This window comes from Aulostomus chinensis, chromosome 10, assembly GCF_037954235.1.
Source record: "Aulostomus chinensis isolate RoL2024-O1b breed Wild chromosome 10, RoL_Achi_v1.0, whole genome shotgun sequence".
In the NCBI taxonomy this organism is placed as follows: domain Eukaryota; kingdom Metazoa; phylum Chordata; class Actinopteri; order Syngnathiformes; family Aulostomidae; genus Aulostomus; species Aulostomus chinensis.
This window is the reverse complement of record NC_141329.1, coordinates 12,396,944-12,415,758: the sequence shown is the minus strand read 5'-3', so window position 1 is coordinate 12,415,758 and position 18,815 is coordinate 12,396,944. Positions and strand designations below refer to the sequence as shown.

The following is an 18,815-nucleotide window of genomic DNA, read 5'->3' as shown; positions in this document are numbered from 1 at the left end:
CAATTTTATTTGTGTAGCGCCAAATCACAACAAAAGTTATCTCATGACACTTAACAAGCAGAGCAGGTCGAGTACCACTCTCCTTCAATGAATTTACAGCCAACTTGACCCAGCTTGAGCCTCTTCAGGTCTGTAGCCTCCTCCAGCAGCACCCATGATCTGGGATGCGGAGAGCCTGGAGGCTCCAGAGAAGGAGATGAGTTAGTAACACATATGAGTATGATTTATATATAACACATACAGGAGGAAAGAGAGGAGGAGAGAGAAGCCCAGTGCACCATGGGAGATCCCCAAGCCCCTAAGCAGCCCTAACTATAAGTCTGATCAAAAAGGAAGGTCTTAAGTCTGCTCTTAAATGTAGAGAGGGGGTCTGCATCCTGGACCGAAACTGGGAGACGGTTCCACAGGAGGGGAGCCTGATAGCTTAAGGCTCTGGCTCCCATTCTACTTTTAGAAACTCTAGGAACCACCAGTAACCCTGCATCCTGTCAGCGAAGGGTTCTAGCAGGATTATAGGGGACTATGAGCTCTGTCAGGTATGAAGGAGCCTGACTGTTGAGGACTTTGTATGTTAGAAGGAGAATTTTGAATTCTATTCTGAATTTGACTGGGAGCCAATGCAGAGAAGCCAGTACAGGAGAGACATGGTCTCTTCTACTAGTTCTCGTCAACACGCAGGCAGCAGTGTTTTGGACCAGCTGGAGAGTCAGTAGGGACCTACTGGTGCAGCCTGATAGGAGGCAATTGCAGTAATCCAGCCAGGAAGTGACAAAAGCATGGACTAGGTTTTCTGCATCCTTTTGAGACAGGATGTGTCTGATCTTAGCGATGTTACGTAGATGAAAGAAAGCAGTCCTGGAGATTTGTTTAATGTGGGAGTTAAAGGACAGCTCCTGATCAAAGAGAACTCCTAGGTTCCTTATGGTCATGCTAGGGGCCAGGGTGATGCCATCCAGGGTACCTATCTCATTAGATAGGGTGTCTCTAAGGTGTTTTGGGCCCAGCACAATAACTATTTTTTGTTTTGTCAGGGTTTAATACAAGGAAATTATGGGTCATCCATGTTTTTATGTCCTTTAGACAGGCCTCCAGTTTAGTCAGCTGATTTGTTTCATGTGGATGCATTGATGAGTACAGCTGTGTGTCGTCAGCATAACAGTGAAAATTAATTGAGTGTTTCCTAATAATGTGACCGAGAGGAAGCAGGTATAGGGTGAAGAGGACTGGTCCAAGCACAGAGCCTTGTGGAACACCATAAGTGACTACAGTGATTTCAGAGGGTTTATCATTAGTTAGTATGAACTGAGATCAACCTAGTAAATATGACCTGAACCAGTTTAGTGCGGTTCCTTTAATGCCAATGTCATGTTCCAGTCTCTGTAGAAGGATATGGTGATCAATGGTATCAAAAGCTGCACTAAGATCTAACAAGACCAGCACAGAGACGAGTCCCTCATCTGATGCTAGTAGGAGGTCACTGGTAACTTTGACTAGTGCTGTTTCTGTGCTATGATGAACCCTGAAACCTAACTGGAAATCCTCTAATTAGCTGTTGCTTTGGAGAAACTATTATTAACTTCACCTTTGTCTCAACTTTGTCTGCCTATCTGGCAAAAGCTGTAGTTTTCACCAAAATGAAGACTGCAATCCCCATGAGCACCACCATGCTGCAAAGAGATTGATTTGCCTTTCTGGCTGGCAAGATCACACAGATTTTTTATTGAGGTTACTGAAAGAAGGACAAAGCATGTTTAGTGTATGATACATTGAGATGAGGTCAGGTATATGATTTATTGCTATATAATATAGATAGCTAGTACGACAGTTGTGAAACGTGGCATTATAGCTTTTAATATTACATTACAATCCATGTGATGTAAGAATCCGGGACGATGATAGCTATGAATGTGTCGGTTTTTTAGTAGACCCCGACGAATTTCTTAATTTACCAATATGCTTTACTAATATGCCAATTTTTCTTGATCTGTTATTTCAAATATATTCATTGACATTTAGCATCAAATTGAGAATGTCTGCACTCATTAAGCACCTTTCTAGTTTATCTTTTGATGAATATCTTCATCGTGATTTTCAGCAAACTGATTGTAAGACTTAAAGCTCATATTCAGATATGTCCCGTATTTGTCCACCATGTTATAACTTCTTTGGTCACATGAATATTCTCAGGAGAGTGTGGCTCCAATTTCTTACTGTTCACTTTGTAATCCAGGATCTAAATTATACATCTATACATCTAACACAACATTGTTTGTAGTGAGATGACTTAAGTACTAAGAAAGTGCAGCTCATTCACTTAACTTTGTCTTTGACGTAGAACTAAAGCTGTTGAACTGCAAATTGTCAAGAAATATAGCCTTAATATAGTAGCTTTTCTGACTGTTTCAAATCTGCCTGATTGTACGTTCTATGTATTGGCATACATCAGACTTGTTAAGGCAGGAGGATTAAGCCAATTTATGTTGGTTTATGTTCTGTGTGTCTGATCCACAGCCGGGGCCTACTATCCAGCCCAGCCTCAGTTCACTCCCTCGGTGCAGGCAGCACCGGTCATTATGAACCCTGCCCCTCAACAGCAGCAACCACCACCTCAGCCTCCACAACACATCCCCACCAAACGGGAACGAAAACAGGTAAAATCAGTATTTCTTTTTCAGGAATATTAACATGATTATGACAATACTCTTGAATAATACGATGCCATGTAAACAACATTTTCTAAAGTCATAGGCAGAGTGAGCAATAACCAGTTTTAAGATGTAGGATCCTCTGATTTTAGTCGCATAATTGAAGGGCACTGTTAACATGTATCAACCTAAATCACACTGTCAGTCTCCCACTGGATTGTAAACTGCATTGTCTGATGCGTACGGCTCTATGTATAAGGCTTCAGGTTAAATTCCAGAAGGGAATTCCAATGTCATGTTGGTGGATGGCTTCAGTCATCAGTCATTTAAACAGGGTATTAATGGAATATTCTAAAAGAAAAACATGTCAAAAAAATCTTCTTTGACATGTTTTGTCTTATTTAGAATGCAGTCAATATAGCAGATTATTACTGTCCATGTCAACATAGCTAGAAAAGTAGGATATTCTATCTTTGAGAGGCCATGGTCAGGGTGTCCAGTTTACCTACTCGTGTCTCCCCACAGTTCAAATCTCAAACGTTCACATAAAATGGAAATTTGTTATCAGCCCTGTTTACTCATGAGATCTGTTTATCAGTTTGTAGTTCAACTTCATATCCCTGTTATGTACTTGAGGAAAATTTCCAGTCCAGACAGCTAATGTGGGATAAACTCTAGACCATTCTACTTCGACATCTGCACATATGTTTGTGTAGTTTAGCACACTTCAGATCAAATGTTGTGCTCTTGAATGTTGGAAGAAAGTTTGCTATTTGCTGTTGTAAGACGTCATCCTTACCTGGTTGCTACAATATGCACAATAACATGGCCAAGCACAAAAGTAAGTGGGAAGCAGAGTAGGTAAGTCTAGAGAGCTTCTCTAGTTTATTACATTTATTGACAAATCCCACAAGTGTAGAAATTCATTCTCTACATGCCTGTTGGGGGTATATCTTTTTCCCACTGACCATAATTAAAATATCAATTACACTACAGATGCACATATTCTGCTCATTAAAGAATAAGAACGCTATGCCAGTTGTGACAGTTGTTGTCAACGGCTAATTTAAAAAAAGGGACTTCCAGGTGCACAACACAATTATTGGGCATCCACAGTAATTAATAGAAAATGAAGTAGCTTATCGCTGATTGCACCAAATTTTGAGTGTTTCAGTCAAATTTGTTACACCGCTGGTGTTTCTGTTCATAAATGACCTATAGACAATTCTGACAGAGAGTGCTGGAGCCTGTCCTAGCTGACAACACACACAGACAAGCAAACATTCACACTTAGAGCCACACCTACGGTCAATTTGGAGTCACCGATCAACCTAACTTGCACGTCTTAGAACTGTGGGAGGAAGCCGGAGTTCCCGGAGAGAACCCACGCAGGCACAGGGAGAACATGCAAACTCCACACAGAAAAGCCTGGGGCTCAAACCCAGAACCTTCTTGCTGTGAGGTGACAGAGCTAACCACTGCTCCACTGTGCCACCCTATTATATGAATTTGTTTAATATGATAGCGTCATATCTGAACAATGAGCTTCTAGTAATGTGATTAAGAATCAATGAACAATACCAGTTGGTTTTATATGGATAAGCTTAGCTGCTGTCCCTTGAGCAGGCGTAGAGTCGAGTGATGCAAATGGATAGTGGTGAACTTGACGTTAAATTTAGGTGATGTAAGACAAACTGCTTATTGCCCACTTCTACATGATGTATAGTGTTTCCTTTCCTTTCAAATGTGGCCTGTTTATGGAAGCAGTCAGTGAGCTATACCCCCAATTTGCTCATCTTATGTTATCATCATTTTTTGCAGCGATTGTTAAAATTGAAGTCCAAAGAATGCAGCCGAAAGTGCCAGAACTCCAACTGCTTTACTGTCGCAGTCAGTGTGTATATTTTCCTTTTTGTTTTTCTGTTTGTCTTTGAGAACAGTCAGATGGATCCTCTGTACAATAGATTTTCTACATTCTCACCAATCTGTCTTACACCAGTTTTAAAAAGCATCTGCCTCGTAAGTGTGTTGGACTTTGTTACCAAGTCTTTTAACTGGAAAACGAAAGTTTGTTTCACTTCATGGATGTCGGAAATGAACCATTCTTTCCGTTTGTCTTTCTTTTCTTTCTTTTTTTTAAAGCAATTGTGATGAATGCATTTTTGGGGGAAAATGGCATCATTTGCACGCCTCTATTTAAATTTTTTGTCTTTTCTTGTATGGATGTATTGGGCTGAGACTGCTCTTCGTCTTTTACGCCTGTACGTCTGATTTGAGCTTGGATCTTTTGCCTTGAGGTGTGACGTCTGGGTCCCTCTCAGTGGAGAACTTGGCTGTTTATCAGCAACTGTGGTCGCCTGGGGTGGACTTTGACTCCTTCCTGTGACGCCTTTGAGAAAGGCCCATTTGAGAAATACAAATCTGCTTGAGTTAGTGAGCAATGTGCTTCAGCCATAAAGTAGGTGTATGTTTGCAAGTATACCACCACAAGATTTGCATTCTTTTTTGGCCAGGAGTTGTGTCTTTTTAAGAGAGCAGGAAGCGATTTGGTGGCTGTCATAAGAATAAACTTCCACTTCATTCACACATACGTAAGTGGAACTGTAAGACCTTAATGTTGTTGCGTATGAGTCAGAAAGAGAAGCAGAAGCTGCGTGTGTCTGGACTTTCTGGATTTTTATTGTATTTTTTATTTTTTTAAATGACTGTTCTCTAAAGTGGGGCAGCCATGTTTTTATAGATGGGAGTTTCGTGATACCAACACTTTACCTGGTGACACGCAAAGCTATAGTTTTACAAATTGCTCTTATCCCCATTTTTCTACTCTCTTGCTCTCCCTCATGCTGTGTGTCAAAGAGAAAACCGGAGGGGAGGGGGTGAAGGACATGTCAGCACATAGCTCAGCTCCACGTGGCCACGAGTCTCCTCCCCCTCTGAGTCGGAAGGGGACAGCCAGCCTTACTCTGCTGCTGTGGCACTCACTCCTCCTCCTCCTCCTCCTGTGCTGGTTTCCTTTGCACTCAGGCTGGCCGAGCTTGAAAAAGGTCTGTGGAGCAACTTGAATGTGCAGGATGACTGCGCAGAGTGAGAAAGAATGAGAAAGAGGGGAAGTTTCTTTAGCTAGCTGCAGCTCATTTGATAATAAGTTTTTTCCCTGGAAACCTTCCCATTCCCCCTTACCCTGCCTGTACTTCCCTCCAGGGCCCCTTTAACTGTCTGTTAGTCTCTGTGGGCGGGGGGTGCGCATTCCGATACCATGGCTTTAGAAGGCCAGTCACTCCTTTTTTCTCCTCCCTTTTCTGTTCAGCGTATGAGAGAGGGGAGAGAGTGAATCAAGTTGCTATCTAGCTTACTGACAGTCAGGCCCTACCCTGCTCTGTCCTGTTCTCAGCCTCAGTCTGGATGTGTGTCAGTTACGCTGAGGTAAAACTAGGCTGGCTACATTCAGCCAGTGTGCTACTTTGTGGTTGTTAAAGCGGCGCTGGAGCCTGCTGGAACTGCTACTCCAGCCCCAGGATGAGAAAGGCCCAGTAGGGTGTGCATAATGCTCCAGGAAAGTGACTACAAATGGACTGAATCAGGTAAACATTAGTAGCAGTAAGCCAATATAGGTCTTGAATTCAAAAGTAGGTAGAGGAGATACTGTGTTGCAACAGTACACTCTCAACTTTTCAGTTTAGTCCCTGTCTGCTGACTGTGTGGGTCGCTGTATTTAGTAGCGTTCTGGCTCATACCAGTTTTATGACAGCTCTTACTTCCTAGTGTAAGTATGTAGCGCATGAGTGAGATAGAAAGAGTGTTAAAAGACACGTGTGTGTGCAATAAATGGGCACTTAATGTGATCACGAGAGGATTATCACTTTTCCTTAATTTTTTTTTTCTGTTTTCAGCAGCAGAGGAGTGTGTGTGTGTGCGTGGGCGCGTGAGCATGATTGTGTACAGGAAAACTTTCTGTCGTCAAATCTGATTAGTGCTTCGCCTTCACGAGAGTCCTTTTCAGAACCACCTAGGTTTGCAGTGGAATTTGTTTGACAATTTGGTTTAAATTTGGTCCTCTTGATTTACGTCCAGCTTTACTGAGGATGAGCAGGCTGAGTTCATGTGTGCAGCATAGGAATTTGCCTGGCGGTTAGTGTCGGGATTTGGTGTGCCTCAGTGTTCAGAATGTGAGAAATGTAGCTTACATTGAATGAGGCAGCCAACGAGTCACTGTTAGAGGGAGCACGCAGAAAGGGCTGAGGACTGTAGGCGTTGCATGATGGGAGGTTCTTTCTACAAATGTTGCTGTCCTCAGCCTGAAACGACTCCTTTTTCCCTTTTATGATGAAAACCTAAACCGTTTTATTGAAGTCTTATCTGCATATGACCTCTGCATCGCTTTCCATTCTGCCATCACTCGTCATTTCTGCGTGATTGTATTCTCTGCATGACTGCTGATCTCTGTCTTTCATAGATCAGAATAAGAGACCCAAATCAAGGCGGTCGAGACATTACGGAGGAGATTATGTCAGGGGGCCGTAGTGGCTCCACCCCAACCCCACCACAGGTGAGCTGACATATCAGATTATTTACTCTGAACACTTCATTGTGGGATACATCGGTCAACATGCCAAGTTAAATCTGTAGAGTAGATTTATGTCATCCTCTCCAGCTTAAGCCTCCTCAGTTTTTACGTTGCAGCAGAAAATTGGTGGTTAAATTCTTGTGAGCTTCACACATCTCTGCAAAATGCAAAAACTTGTTTCACTATCAGATGTTGCTCTAGTTTGTCCATTAATATTTTGGGAAATCCAGCGTGAGCTCTGTGATTGAATGAAAATCTGTGTTCCTACTAGCAAAAGGCGAACCAGAAGTAGTCATCTGGAAGAGCTATAATGTAAGGGGCATTCATTGATGTAAAGATATGAGGCACTAGAGCATTAATTTGCATCATTTGGAAATAATTGAAAATGCAGAACTTCCATTTGACCAGAATAACCGGTGTAAGCATCATGTGACACTCACAAGATTCATTTTAGAGAGGTAATGATGCTGAAAATTAGGGTCTTTTAGCTTCAACAGGATGCTTTCAGTGCTTGTTAGGTTGACGTCTCTCTGTCAGGCTTTCTCCTAGTTACATAAATCTAAATGGCAGCTTTACCAAACATCCTACAGTTCTAAGACGAAAATGCATGCCTGTGATTGTCCATATGTGACTACTTTATGGGGATTGCTGGCTGCTGTTGTCAGAATCAAACTGATGTATGATTTGCTCTGAGAGTTCTGACATTTGGTTGAGCCAGTCATACTCCGGCCTAACGTGGAAAATCTCAGGGCTGAAAAGAGTGTTGTCTTCACCATACATACGTAAGGTCTTACATCAATTTTTGATACGTGTGTGCCTGTGCCTCCTAACAGACAGCCATATCTGGATCAGAAAGTACAGCAGTGGTCCAGGCCAACGGTGAGAGTGTCACAGCTGCTGTTGCACCAGCCCTGGTTAGACCAGGTGAGTTCCACATGTACAGATTGTTGAATACAATCCCACAAAGATCAAAGTACAGTCTGAGACAGGGTCCCTCCTCTGACTGCACTGACTGAACTACCATGCTGATGTATAGTATGTAGGCATTACAAAACGCAAGGCAACTGGAAGAGAAGCGTTTAAATGAAAGAAAAATAAATCAAAATTAATTTTTTTCTCTTGTAAGAGCATTCTTTTATAATGCAATCTTTCATTTTACAATTAAAGTGACACTTCACTCACAAAATGTATTTTGCCTTTGTAGCACACAAAAAGTGTCCAGAACTCACAATGATGTTTTTTTTTCTGTGCTGCATCACTTTGTCCTCCTCCAGAACACAGAAAGAGCCAGCCACATATGTGTATCCTACGCTAATAGGGCCTCATGGCCACCATCTACAGACAACATCAAAATTGTCCAAAAATGTCTCTTTACAAACTTGAAAAACCACACGTTTGTCTCTTCTTCATGAATGTGACCAGCTGGCGCATTCAGTTGAAGCAACTCAACTTGCGCTTGTCTGTTCTTGTTCACAGTTGCACCCAATTAGAAGGGTGATATATATATATATATATATATATATATTTTTTTTTTTTTTTAGCTCAGTTACTTAGCATAAGGCTGGATAAAGAAGATGTGGATTTTTACGACACTCTCTGCTTGAGACTGACATTTATGGTATTAGTGGTTGGTGGAAAGTGTTGCGTTTAGCTTTGAGTTAAATGTATATGGCTTACACTTTCTGCATTCTGGAGCAACAAAGGAGAAATGTAGGAGGGAAAATAATGTCTTTGTGAGCTCACAGCCTTGTGACAAGTACTTGAAAAGCAAAATACTCCTAGTTGGGGGAAACATCACTTTTATGAAAAACATATATTGCATTATGTTGCTTTGTGTTCCATATCCAGAATAATACATAAGATATTTATTAGCTAACACATATTTTCAGAACCTCAGTTGGTTTGGGGATTTTTTGAAGGCCAATATTCTCAAATTCACCTGTAAATATTGGAGCGAGTGGATCCCTCTCTTATTTCCCTGTGAAGAACAACTAGGGACAAAAGAGAAGTTAAAGGTAACAGAAAGGCATGTATTGACCCTGTAGCTACATGAGCTCATTTCACAAATCAATTTTCTTGCTGCAGTAATTGGTTAACAAGGAAATAATCCTCATTTATACAACAAGGCAACATTTTGTGATTGTTCATGTTGTCATAATTGGATTATGTGGCCACAAGGGCGTTACAAATCGCACCAGGCTAGGGCAGATTCTGTGACCGAGTGATCTAAAATAGCACACTGGAAATTGTCAAGTTGTTGCATCTTCCAACAACTCTGTGTGGGCTAATAGAGATTGATACATTCTTCTTGTCTTTGACTTTTGATTGCCGCAGTATCCTTTTACTCTTAAAAATCAGGGTTTTTTTTAATGTTTTCCAAATTCCGTGATTTCATTTTTAATTTTTGTAAGCTTGTGTTAGAGGCCTTACTTTTTTCTTTTTCTTTTTTTTTAAATAAATAAACTAGTAATTCACAATTTGGTGTCTAACCATGTGTTGGATTAAAAACATTTCAACAATTTAGAAAGTTAATATTCAAACCAAAATTTCAAGGAATTTGATGGAAGACAATATTTTGCAATATTAAATCAGTGAAAGTACTTGAATATTGTTAAGGAACAAAATAAATCTATCCTTTTGTGAAGTAACGATTTGTTACTGCTCCAAATTTTTCTGTTGGCATCAAATACATCTTTTTTTTTTTTTTTTTTTAATGCACTGAGCCCTATACACAGCAAGAGACTAGCTTTGGCAACAACATTATCGAGTGTGTGTGTGTGTGTGCGTGCGCGCGTGCGTGCGTGTGTGTGTGTTTACACTAAGTGAAGACACCAAAATGTGGTTGGGTTCACACCACAGTTTTGTTCATTTAGCGTAGGTGCTGTGGAAAAAAATGTACATACATGCAGAGAAAACCTAATTTTATAAATTGTATCCACATTTTTGCTATATTAAACAATATCTTTCATTTTACAGTCCATTGTATTTGATAAAAAATCCTTTGTTTCCTTCCATCAATTCCATATCATTGAAAGCGGAGCTTTTATTTTGTTGTAGCAACTACATTGATGACTGTATAGTTTGTCATCTCTGGAGGAACTTGAGTGTCAGTATGAACTCTGAGAGATCATGAACACTTTAGTGTTTGAAATGAGTCTTGAGATTTTAAAGGTTTGAACTCATGACTAGATTAGATGTTAGCTACCAGCAGCAACCATCTTTAGGATTCTTAGGCAATCCTGTACTGATACTTGAATGTGAGAGATCCCAATTGTATGAATCTATTAAATCCTGTGGTCTCTACAAGTGCTGAATGTCAAGAAACATGAATGTGCTGATAAACTTTAAGATGTTTTGCCCAGTGTCTGATTAATGTCTGACCTTTGACCCTCCAGATGACATAGGGAAACCTTCGCCACCGCCTCTGTCGAAGACCCCTGAAATTGTTAAGGCTGACCCCATTCCTGCAGAGACCACTTCCCCTGACAGCAACACTAAACCCATTGCACCACCTCAACTATCTGAAGCTGAGGATACAGCTCTGAACACCATTTCCACCCTTGCACCTCATATTCCTGTTGCTGATGTAATGGATGCTCCTCCACCTTCCGGGGAACCCACTCCACCCCCACAATCAGCACCTGAGGTGCCTGCCTACCCTGCACCCCTCCCTGACCCTGTGCCCTCCTCTGCAGCACAGGACAAAACAGATAAGGAAGCCACAGAGCTGGATGAGGAGGAGGAAGAGGTGGCAGTGGCAGAGGAGGAGATGAGAGTTGAGGAGGCTGCTTCCCCTTTGGACACTTCCCTTGCACCTCCCTCTACGTCTAATGGTGTTGCAGAGGAGAAGCAGGAAATCCTGATGGTGATGTTGCCACCCAGTCACCTGGAGGCCCCTCTGGAGTCTCCCATAGCTCAGCCTGAGGAGCTCTGCCTTCCCAACGGCTTGCCACTTCCAGCCCCTCAAGATCCTGAGGGCCCCATCATCAGCACAGTTGAGCGCGATGACAGCCCAATCGCTGAGCCTGAAGTAAGCCTGCAGCCAGTCGTACAGATCACCACAGCCATCACTCAGGCAGCACCCACACTGGTTGTTCAGGATGCACCTGCACCTGCACTTGCACTTGCACCTGCACCTGCACCTGCACCTGCACCTGCACCTGCACCTGCACCTGCACCTGTTGACCAGTCAGTACCTGCACCCATCGTTGTCCCAGAGGTTCCTGCACAACCAGTCTTCCAGGCAGCACCTGCCCAGACTGAGGTTCAGGACACAGTTCCTGAAGTTGCCCTGGATGTCACGGAAGATACCCCAGTGCCCAAATCAACCGCCAAGGAGGAGACACCATCTCCAGCAGAGGCAGTTTCCATAGTTAACACTGCCCCAGAGATCGTGCCCGCTCCTCCCCAGACAGTCACCCCTGCCCTTGTAGAAAGTACTATGCAAGGTCAATCACTTTCCACCTATTGATGCATTTGATTATTAGTCAGCCTATTATCATGTATTATAAAGGGAACATTCAACTTATTTCAGTGATCTGAGGATGATCGTGTATTTGTCTCTGTAGCTGCTGTATCTGTGCCAAAGAAGAAGAGGAAGATGAAGGACCTGAACAAAAAGGAGGCAGTGGGGGATCTCCTGGATGCCTTTAAAGAGGTTAATATGTGCATACAGTTTATTTCCCTACTTCTTGCCTACCTTTGTGATCCGGGATTATTGCCTAATTGTGGGTACAAACTCAAGCCTCAACTCAAGAGGAAAAGGCCCATCAATCTTGCATGATGTTAATGTGACCTCACTCGCTCTGCTTTCAACCACTGAAACTGCCACTCACTCCATTTCTGACCCAGGAACAGGTAGTGGTCCCACCAGAGCCTGAGCTGGCCCCAGTCCCAGCAGCAGAAACCCAGCCCCCTGCTGCTCCCCCTCCTGCCCCAGAGGAAGCAGACCTGACCTGGGAGGACAAGGAGGACAAGCTGGATGCAGAGAACATTCAGCCAAATTCTCCTGAGCCAACAGCCACCGACAAGAAATACCAGTATAAAGAGGGTGGGTTTCACTCATTAACTACGTTATATCCCTCTCCCACTGGACACAAATCAGATAAACCTACTTCAAAAAATCTGATTGATCCTCTTCTTATTATAATTAGATGAGGAGTCACTGTCTGTTTTTTGTTGTATGTCATGTTCATTATCATGATCATCGTCACCGGTGCTAGTCTACCAGAGTGTAATAAGCTAGTGTAAGCTTGAATTAACTATTTATTTGCTGTACTAAAAGTAGCATAGAGGACAGTGACAGAGTTTCTGTTGGGGTATTTGCTCTCAACTGTTTTTCAAACTGAATGATGATGGAGAATGTGGTGCCTTGAACCCATATGGGTTTTGGCACCTAAGATGAGACAAAAAATTTGAGGAAGTTAAGAGGATTCGTCTAGCGTTCATTGTTTCTGTAATATTGTTGTGGGTGGAATCCTGACTGCTCTTCATATGTTTTTCTATGGTTGGAAGCGCAAGGTCAATTAGAGCTAATAAATACCTGTGTCTGCTGCAGGGTCGTTTGACCTGGGAGTGAATGCCAATAACAGCTGTTCTTATTGTAGGAAAAAAGCTGGGTGTTGGCAGGTTTTTTTGGGCTAGTGGGAATGGGCGCCGTTGCACTTAGCCTAACAGACTGTCGTTCCAACAACCACCAGAACTTCAGTATCCCATGGAGTTTTGCTGTCGGATGAAGGGGAAGTTCTGGATGCAGGCAACAAATTGTTCATGATGTAAATGATGCAAGGGAACAACTCATAGATGTGTTGCAACACATTGTCTTGAAACATAGGATTTAAATTACAATATTTAATCAAAATATGTACTATTTTACTGAGCATTCTGGTCTTTTGAAGTAGTCACTTAATTTTATGACATAAGGCCTAGGTCTGATTTGAAGGTATGCCAAGAGTGCCATCTTTCCAATAATGGCCCTGATGTACTCTTTCAGCCCAGATCACTCTGGTCAAGACTTTCCTCCTCAAATTGTAAGCATTGCCTCCATGTTGGGCAATGATGTTTTTGGGCCTCAGATATGAGATCAAATTGTTTTCTTACGGCATCATTTATGGGCTTCCCTCCAACAAGGAGTATTCCAGGAATCTCCTTTATTTTATTTCCACCGCTGATGCTGCTAAACACGGCAGCTGGTTTTCTGTCTTCCTGCAAGTCTACCTCAACATCAGAGCTACTGAAGACTTTCTTGAATTTGTTTTCTTTCTGTTCTTTGCTCCACCATCTTGAGATTTTCATTTCACTTCTCCTAAATTTCTGTTTCAATTTCTCAGTGTGACTGCTGTATGCAAAGTCTTATGTCCTTTTTATGTGGATTGGCAAGGCATTTGACTATGCTAAGTAGGAACAACTGTCATCCGCTTTCAATTTAGGAGGACAATAGGGAGTCATCACAAGGACACAGGTGCAAACAATTCCCAACTTTGAGAGGAAATAATGAATCTGACTTTTTTCTCAAGAACATTTTTAAGATTATGCTGAGGGTGACCCAATATTAATGTAACACAAAATCTTTTCTTTTAATTTGAAAGTTGTTTTGATTGTTTTTCATTTTTAAAAATGTCTTAATGGAGTTTTTGGTCCTATTTCAGAACAATGGAAGCCACTCAACCCAGAGGAGAAAAAGAAATATGACAGAGAATTTCTGCTGGGCTTCCAGTTTATCTCGGCCAGTATGAACAAGCCGGAGGGTCTACCAGCTATCAGCGATGTTGTCCTCGACAAGGTGCAGCCATCCACATTGGATTTCAATCATATCTGTCACACATAGGTTTTTAGATCCCTCTGTCTACCTTGTGTTGAGATTGAGGGAGTGTTGATAGTGGTCAACCACTCACTGATTGACCAATTTATGCATGTTGGACTGTGGGTTAATTAAGTTGCATGTAAATCAAAAGGGCAAAAGTCGCTGCTAGAGTGATACGCTGACAAAACCAGCGTGGCTGAGGGTGAGGGATTCAAAGAGCTCTTTCTGAAACTCAAGTGCGTTGCGCCATTGAGAGCTAGTTTGACTAAACACATTGAAATAGACAATAAGGGAAAAAAGAAAGTTAAGTTGACATATCACTGACCGCTGACTTAAAAAAGCTTGCATCACAACTGCCTCTCACTTCATAAATCAGATTTCCTTTCAGATGCTTTACAAATTTTTTCAAAATTTTCTAAAATTTGACAAAAAAGAAAATCAAATTTCTGCAAGTTCCCTTCCATTGCTGTGATGCTCATATTAGGAGATGCTGAGTCACAAGTAAGTTTTAAGTCTTCAAGGAACACGGCAACTTTCTCTGAAGCCCGACAAGAAGATGGATGCCCTCTTCTCCTCCAGGCCAGCTGACCACCAGTTGGCATAGCACAATGAATGATAGTGGGCTGCAAGGTTGTTGGCCTATGTCCCTATTTTCCGCTCAGCTTTCAAAGGCTGCAGTTCTTCCTCTGTGTATTCTGGTTCAAATAGCTGGAGCAGGATCTCTGTTCGTCCAGATGTAATCCTTCTCATCCCATCTCACAAAGTCAGCCATGATTAGTAGCAGCAGTCTCTCTTCTAGTCATCAATAATTTTTTTGTTTTGTTGGCTGAAGTTTAGAGGTGCTGCATCTGATCACTGTGCACAGTCAGGAGAATAGATCCTGTTGTTTTTTTTTCTAATTCTAAAATATATCTCTTTAAATGCTTATTTTATAGCGAATCTCCTACACAACACTAATTCCATTAATCCAGTCATGAAAATGCCATTGCCACCATGTGTTCGCACCACATAACATTACACAGACCCTTATTTTATTTTATCTTTAAAACAAACACACAAGATGTTAGGTCATGTCTCAAGTACCAAATCTTTAATTACCAAGTTGAGCCTCAATTCAAACTTGTTTTATTTTTCTTATTTCTGCATGTCATCAGGAGTGAATCAAGTCCCATCTCCGGTTCCATATCTACTTGTGATCCATTCATAAATTTCTCTGTTCAGGCAAATAAGACCCCTCTACGTCAGCTTGACCCCAGTCGGCTACCAGGGATGAACTGTGGCCCTGACTTCACACCTTCCTTTGCTAACCTTGGCAGGCCTGGTATGGGAGGAGGAAGCAGAGGACCTGTAAGTTTCTCATGTGGTTAAATATGATCATAGATCAGGAGTTCGGTTGTGCTGCCTGAAATTTTTTTTGAGCTGGTCTCCCTCCTTTTTTGTCAGCCACCTGGGATGGGCATTGGCGTTGGTGGCCCACGCCGCTCTCAGCAGATCCAAAGGAAAGAACCAAGGAAAATCATCACAAGCATGTCACTCACCGATGATGTGCAACTAAACAAGGCAGAGAAGGCATGGAAGCCATCTGCGAAAAAAGTTGTTCGCAGCCGTGCAGCTGAAGAGACTGAGGAGAAGGACCCAGAGCACCTTAAGACCCAGGAGCTGTTTAAACGTGTTCGCAGCATCCTCAACAAACTAACTCCCCAAAAGTTTCAACAACTGATGAAACAAGTTACAGAATTGACTATTGACACTGAGGAAAGGTTGAAAGGAGTCATTGACCTAACCTTTGAAAAGGCCATCTCTGAGCCAGACTTTTCGGTGGCCTATGCCAACATGTGCCGCTGCCTTATAGGGGTAAGTGGTGCGAACCATGAATTTTTATTAGTGGATTGTTGATTTGTGTTTTTCTTCCCCCTTTGATGTTAGTTATCCGACCAAGTGCTGTCTTTTACTTTCATTAACATGCAAGAGAAGATCTACAGTGTTGATTGAAAATGCATCGGGCGAGCTGACATGAGTGTTGTTATGACTTTAACAACCTGTCCAAATTCTGGTTCTCAAGTATTGAAGGGTTCATTTGATTAATATTACATGAATGAAAGTTTAGCGCGACCACCTGCTGTCTCACTCTGAGCTGCAGTCAGAGGGCCTGCCACTTTGATCTGTGAGGGCAAATAATTTTTCATGACCCCACACTTTGATGATCAGCTCTATTTCGGAGCACAGCTGTAGTGTGGGCCTTTATCAGGACGAGCAACATGGAAACAGCATCAGCCTGAGCTTGACTTTTCAGTACAATAAAGTCAGGATGACACTGGTATCTGCTATTTTTAGGTACATACGGTTGTTAAGGTTTGTGGAGAGTAAATTAAACCAAGCCAGAAATACAATTAGGTATTTTAATAAGTGGTTTTAATGTAAATGAAATTCTCCTTTTGAGATTGAAAAGTTCACTTCATTTAAATCCTAAAATCCCAATATCTCAGCCTTATGATGAACTACATTACAGTGCCTGGGCTCTATATTAAACTGATTAAAGCCACACAAACTCAGAGCAATCATCGCCTGATCATGATGCTGTAAGGTTGATTTTTACTGCCAAGCCATCAAATCTTATCAACCAAAAGCTAACAAAAGCTAGGTATTTGATAAGGAAATTATTTGGTTACATTTCTGTGTTATTGTCTATTTACAATAGATAAGATTCCAGTGTCAATAACGGAAGGAAACAATAGTGAGATCGAAACAGTCACGAGTTGTGTTATTGTTGTGCTTGCTTGTTTTGTTGTCTAAAAATAATAATTTCTGCCACAGATCTGGGCTACTGATCTTACTGAACTGAGGAGCTACTTATACTACGTAATTCTCATCTATGTCTTTTCCTGTAAATATCTGTTTTTCTCTGCTCTTTTTAGCTTAGAGTCCAAACCACAGTTAACCCGGAAAACACTGTAAATTTCCGTAAGCTGCTACTAAATCGATGCCAGAAGGAGTTTGAAAAGGATAAAGATGATGACGAGATCTTCGAGAAGAAGCAGAAAGAGCTGGAGGCTGCAGCAGGGGTATAGTGCTGTCAAATGTAATCTTTTGGCTAACTATATACTATATACTATAACTTTATAGGCCACTATGTAAGGATTTGCAATCCTTATTGTAACTATCTGCTGTATGAATGCCTCCCGTCTCACAGTTCCTTGTCTTTGTCCACTTCATATGCGATGTCATTTCCTCGACAGGAGGAGGAGAAGCAGCGGCTCATTGATGAACTAGAAGAGGCCAAAGACAAAGCCAGAAGGCGCTCACTGGGTAATATTAAATTCATTGGTGAGCTGTTCAAGCTCAAGATGCTCACAGAGGTCATCATGCACGACTGCATTGTGAAGCTGCTCAAAAACCATGATGAGGAATCCTTGGAGTGCCTGTGTAGACTGCTGTCCACCATAGGCAAAGACCTGGACTTTGAGAAGGCCAAGGTACATCACATTGTAAATATGTTCATTTGGACTGTTTAACAACATACAATAACACGCGCTCATCTAAGTTTTGCGGTGACCCTTAGCCTCGTATGGACCAGTACTTCAATCAGATGGAGAAGATAATAAAGGAGAGGAAGACCACCTCCAGAATCCGCTTCATGTTGCAGGATGTGCTGGACCTTCGACGGGTAGATCATAAACACACCTCAAACACTCACACAGCATGCCCTTTTTCTTACTTAGCTTTGATGATTTTAGCTTGTTCTGCCAATGATCAGAGAGTGGTTACAAAACTAGCCAACCAGACCACATGAAATGGTTGATGGTGGTCCAGAGCTGGTCGCCTGGAAAAACTGAATGTTCTTGTTAAAATGATCAAAACAGCAGCACTGCAGGGTTTAATAATTCCATTTTTATGGCATTAGATTATTTATTAGTCAAAGAGAGTGAGTAAATTGCACAAAGTAATCCAATAGCTATGAACATTCTTGTCAAAATCCTGATTTGATTGGTATACATGCACTTAAATAATGCAATATATACATGATTCAATCAATAGTTGGAAGTCCAAGTGCATGATAGGAAACCCTTATCTCTGGTTATTTTTAATCAGTGACACAAAATAAGTGTTTGTTCAATTCAAAACTTCTCGTAAAGTTAAAAACGTCTTTTTCTGATTTAAAAAATATATATATATATACCAGACTATACTATTTAAGTGATCACTTGAATGATCTAGGGACTTCATAAATCTGATAATGGGTGTAGTGGAGAGCATGTAAATGTTCTTATCGATGTAGACTGTTACCTGGTGCTCCCTAGCTTCAGAGGTGATCTTTTAGCCTGCCCAGTAAATGTTTCCAAGCTGGTTTTAGGATGATATCAGTGAAGTTCACTTTCTGTAACGAGTACGTATCATATGCATTTATTTCCGTTCACCATTTTATTTTGGAACTTAAGCCACTTTGTTGTTGTGGTGGTGAAGCTTATTTCTCTGAAGGAATGCCACAGTCCCATAGTTAGGCTCCTAATCCCACCCTCACGGTGTTAAAAAAAACCTGCTGTCTTCAGTGTTTTCAGAAGCCAAAATCAGTTTCTCCAAGTCAGCACTTCTGACAACGACACACATACACACACACACACACACACACACACACACACACGTTTCCCTTTCTTCTCCAGGCAAAGGCTGAAGACAGGAGATAAGTCAGTAGGAAGACTTTAAAGCTCTTTGTTGTTAACTTTCAATTATAGTTTTTCAAGTGCACACTGGCTGTAACCTTTGTTTCATCAGACAAAACAACACATTAAAATAAATGAATTGTTTG

The 18,815-nt window shown here is 41.6% G+C and overlaps 1 protein-coding gene across 7 annotated transcripts in view; it reads left to right on the top strand.

Annotated features, from left to right (window-relative positions):
- The window catches only part of eif4g1b (eukaryotic translation initiation factor 4 gamma, 1b), a 47,357-nt gene that overhangs the window by 19,138 nt on the left and 9,404 nt on the right, over positions 1-18,815 (top strand). For 6 of the 7 annotated variants that reach the window (XM_086216091.1, XM_086216090.1, XM_086216089.1 and 3 more), the window contains 12 exons: positions 2,512-2,651; positions 7,099-7,191; positions 8,043-8,133; positions 10,605-11,657; positions 11,778-11,866; positions 12,061-12,259; positions 13,857-13,990; positions 15,233-15,358; positions 15,455-15,865; positions 16,927-17,073; positions 17,248-17,484; positions 17,571-17,675. In XM_086216091.1, the coding sequence (XP_086072217.1) occupies positions 2,512-2,651; positions 7,099-7,191; positions 8,043-8,133; positions 10,605-11,657; positions 11,778-11,866; positions 12,061-12,259; positions 13,857-13,990; positions 15,233-15,358; positions 15,455-15,865; positions 16,927-17,073; positions 17,248-17,484; positions 17,571-17,675 (2,825 nt within the window). Of the gene's footprint in view, positions 1-2,511; positions 2,652-5,966; positions 6,227-7,098; positions 7,192-8,042; positions 8,134-10,604; positions 11,658-11,777; positions 11,867-12,060; positions 12,260-13,856; positions 13,991-15,232; positions 15,359-15,454; positions 15,866-16,926; positions 17,074-17,247; positions 17,485-17,570; positions 17,676-18,815 lie in introns of those variants that run through there. The other variant, XM_086216093.1, reaches the window with a different exon arrangement.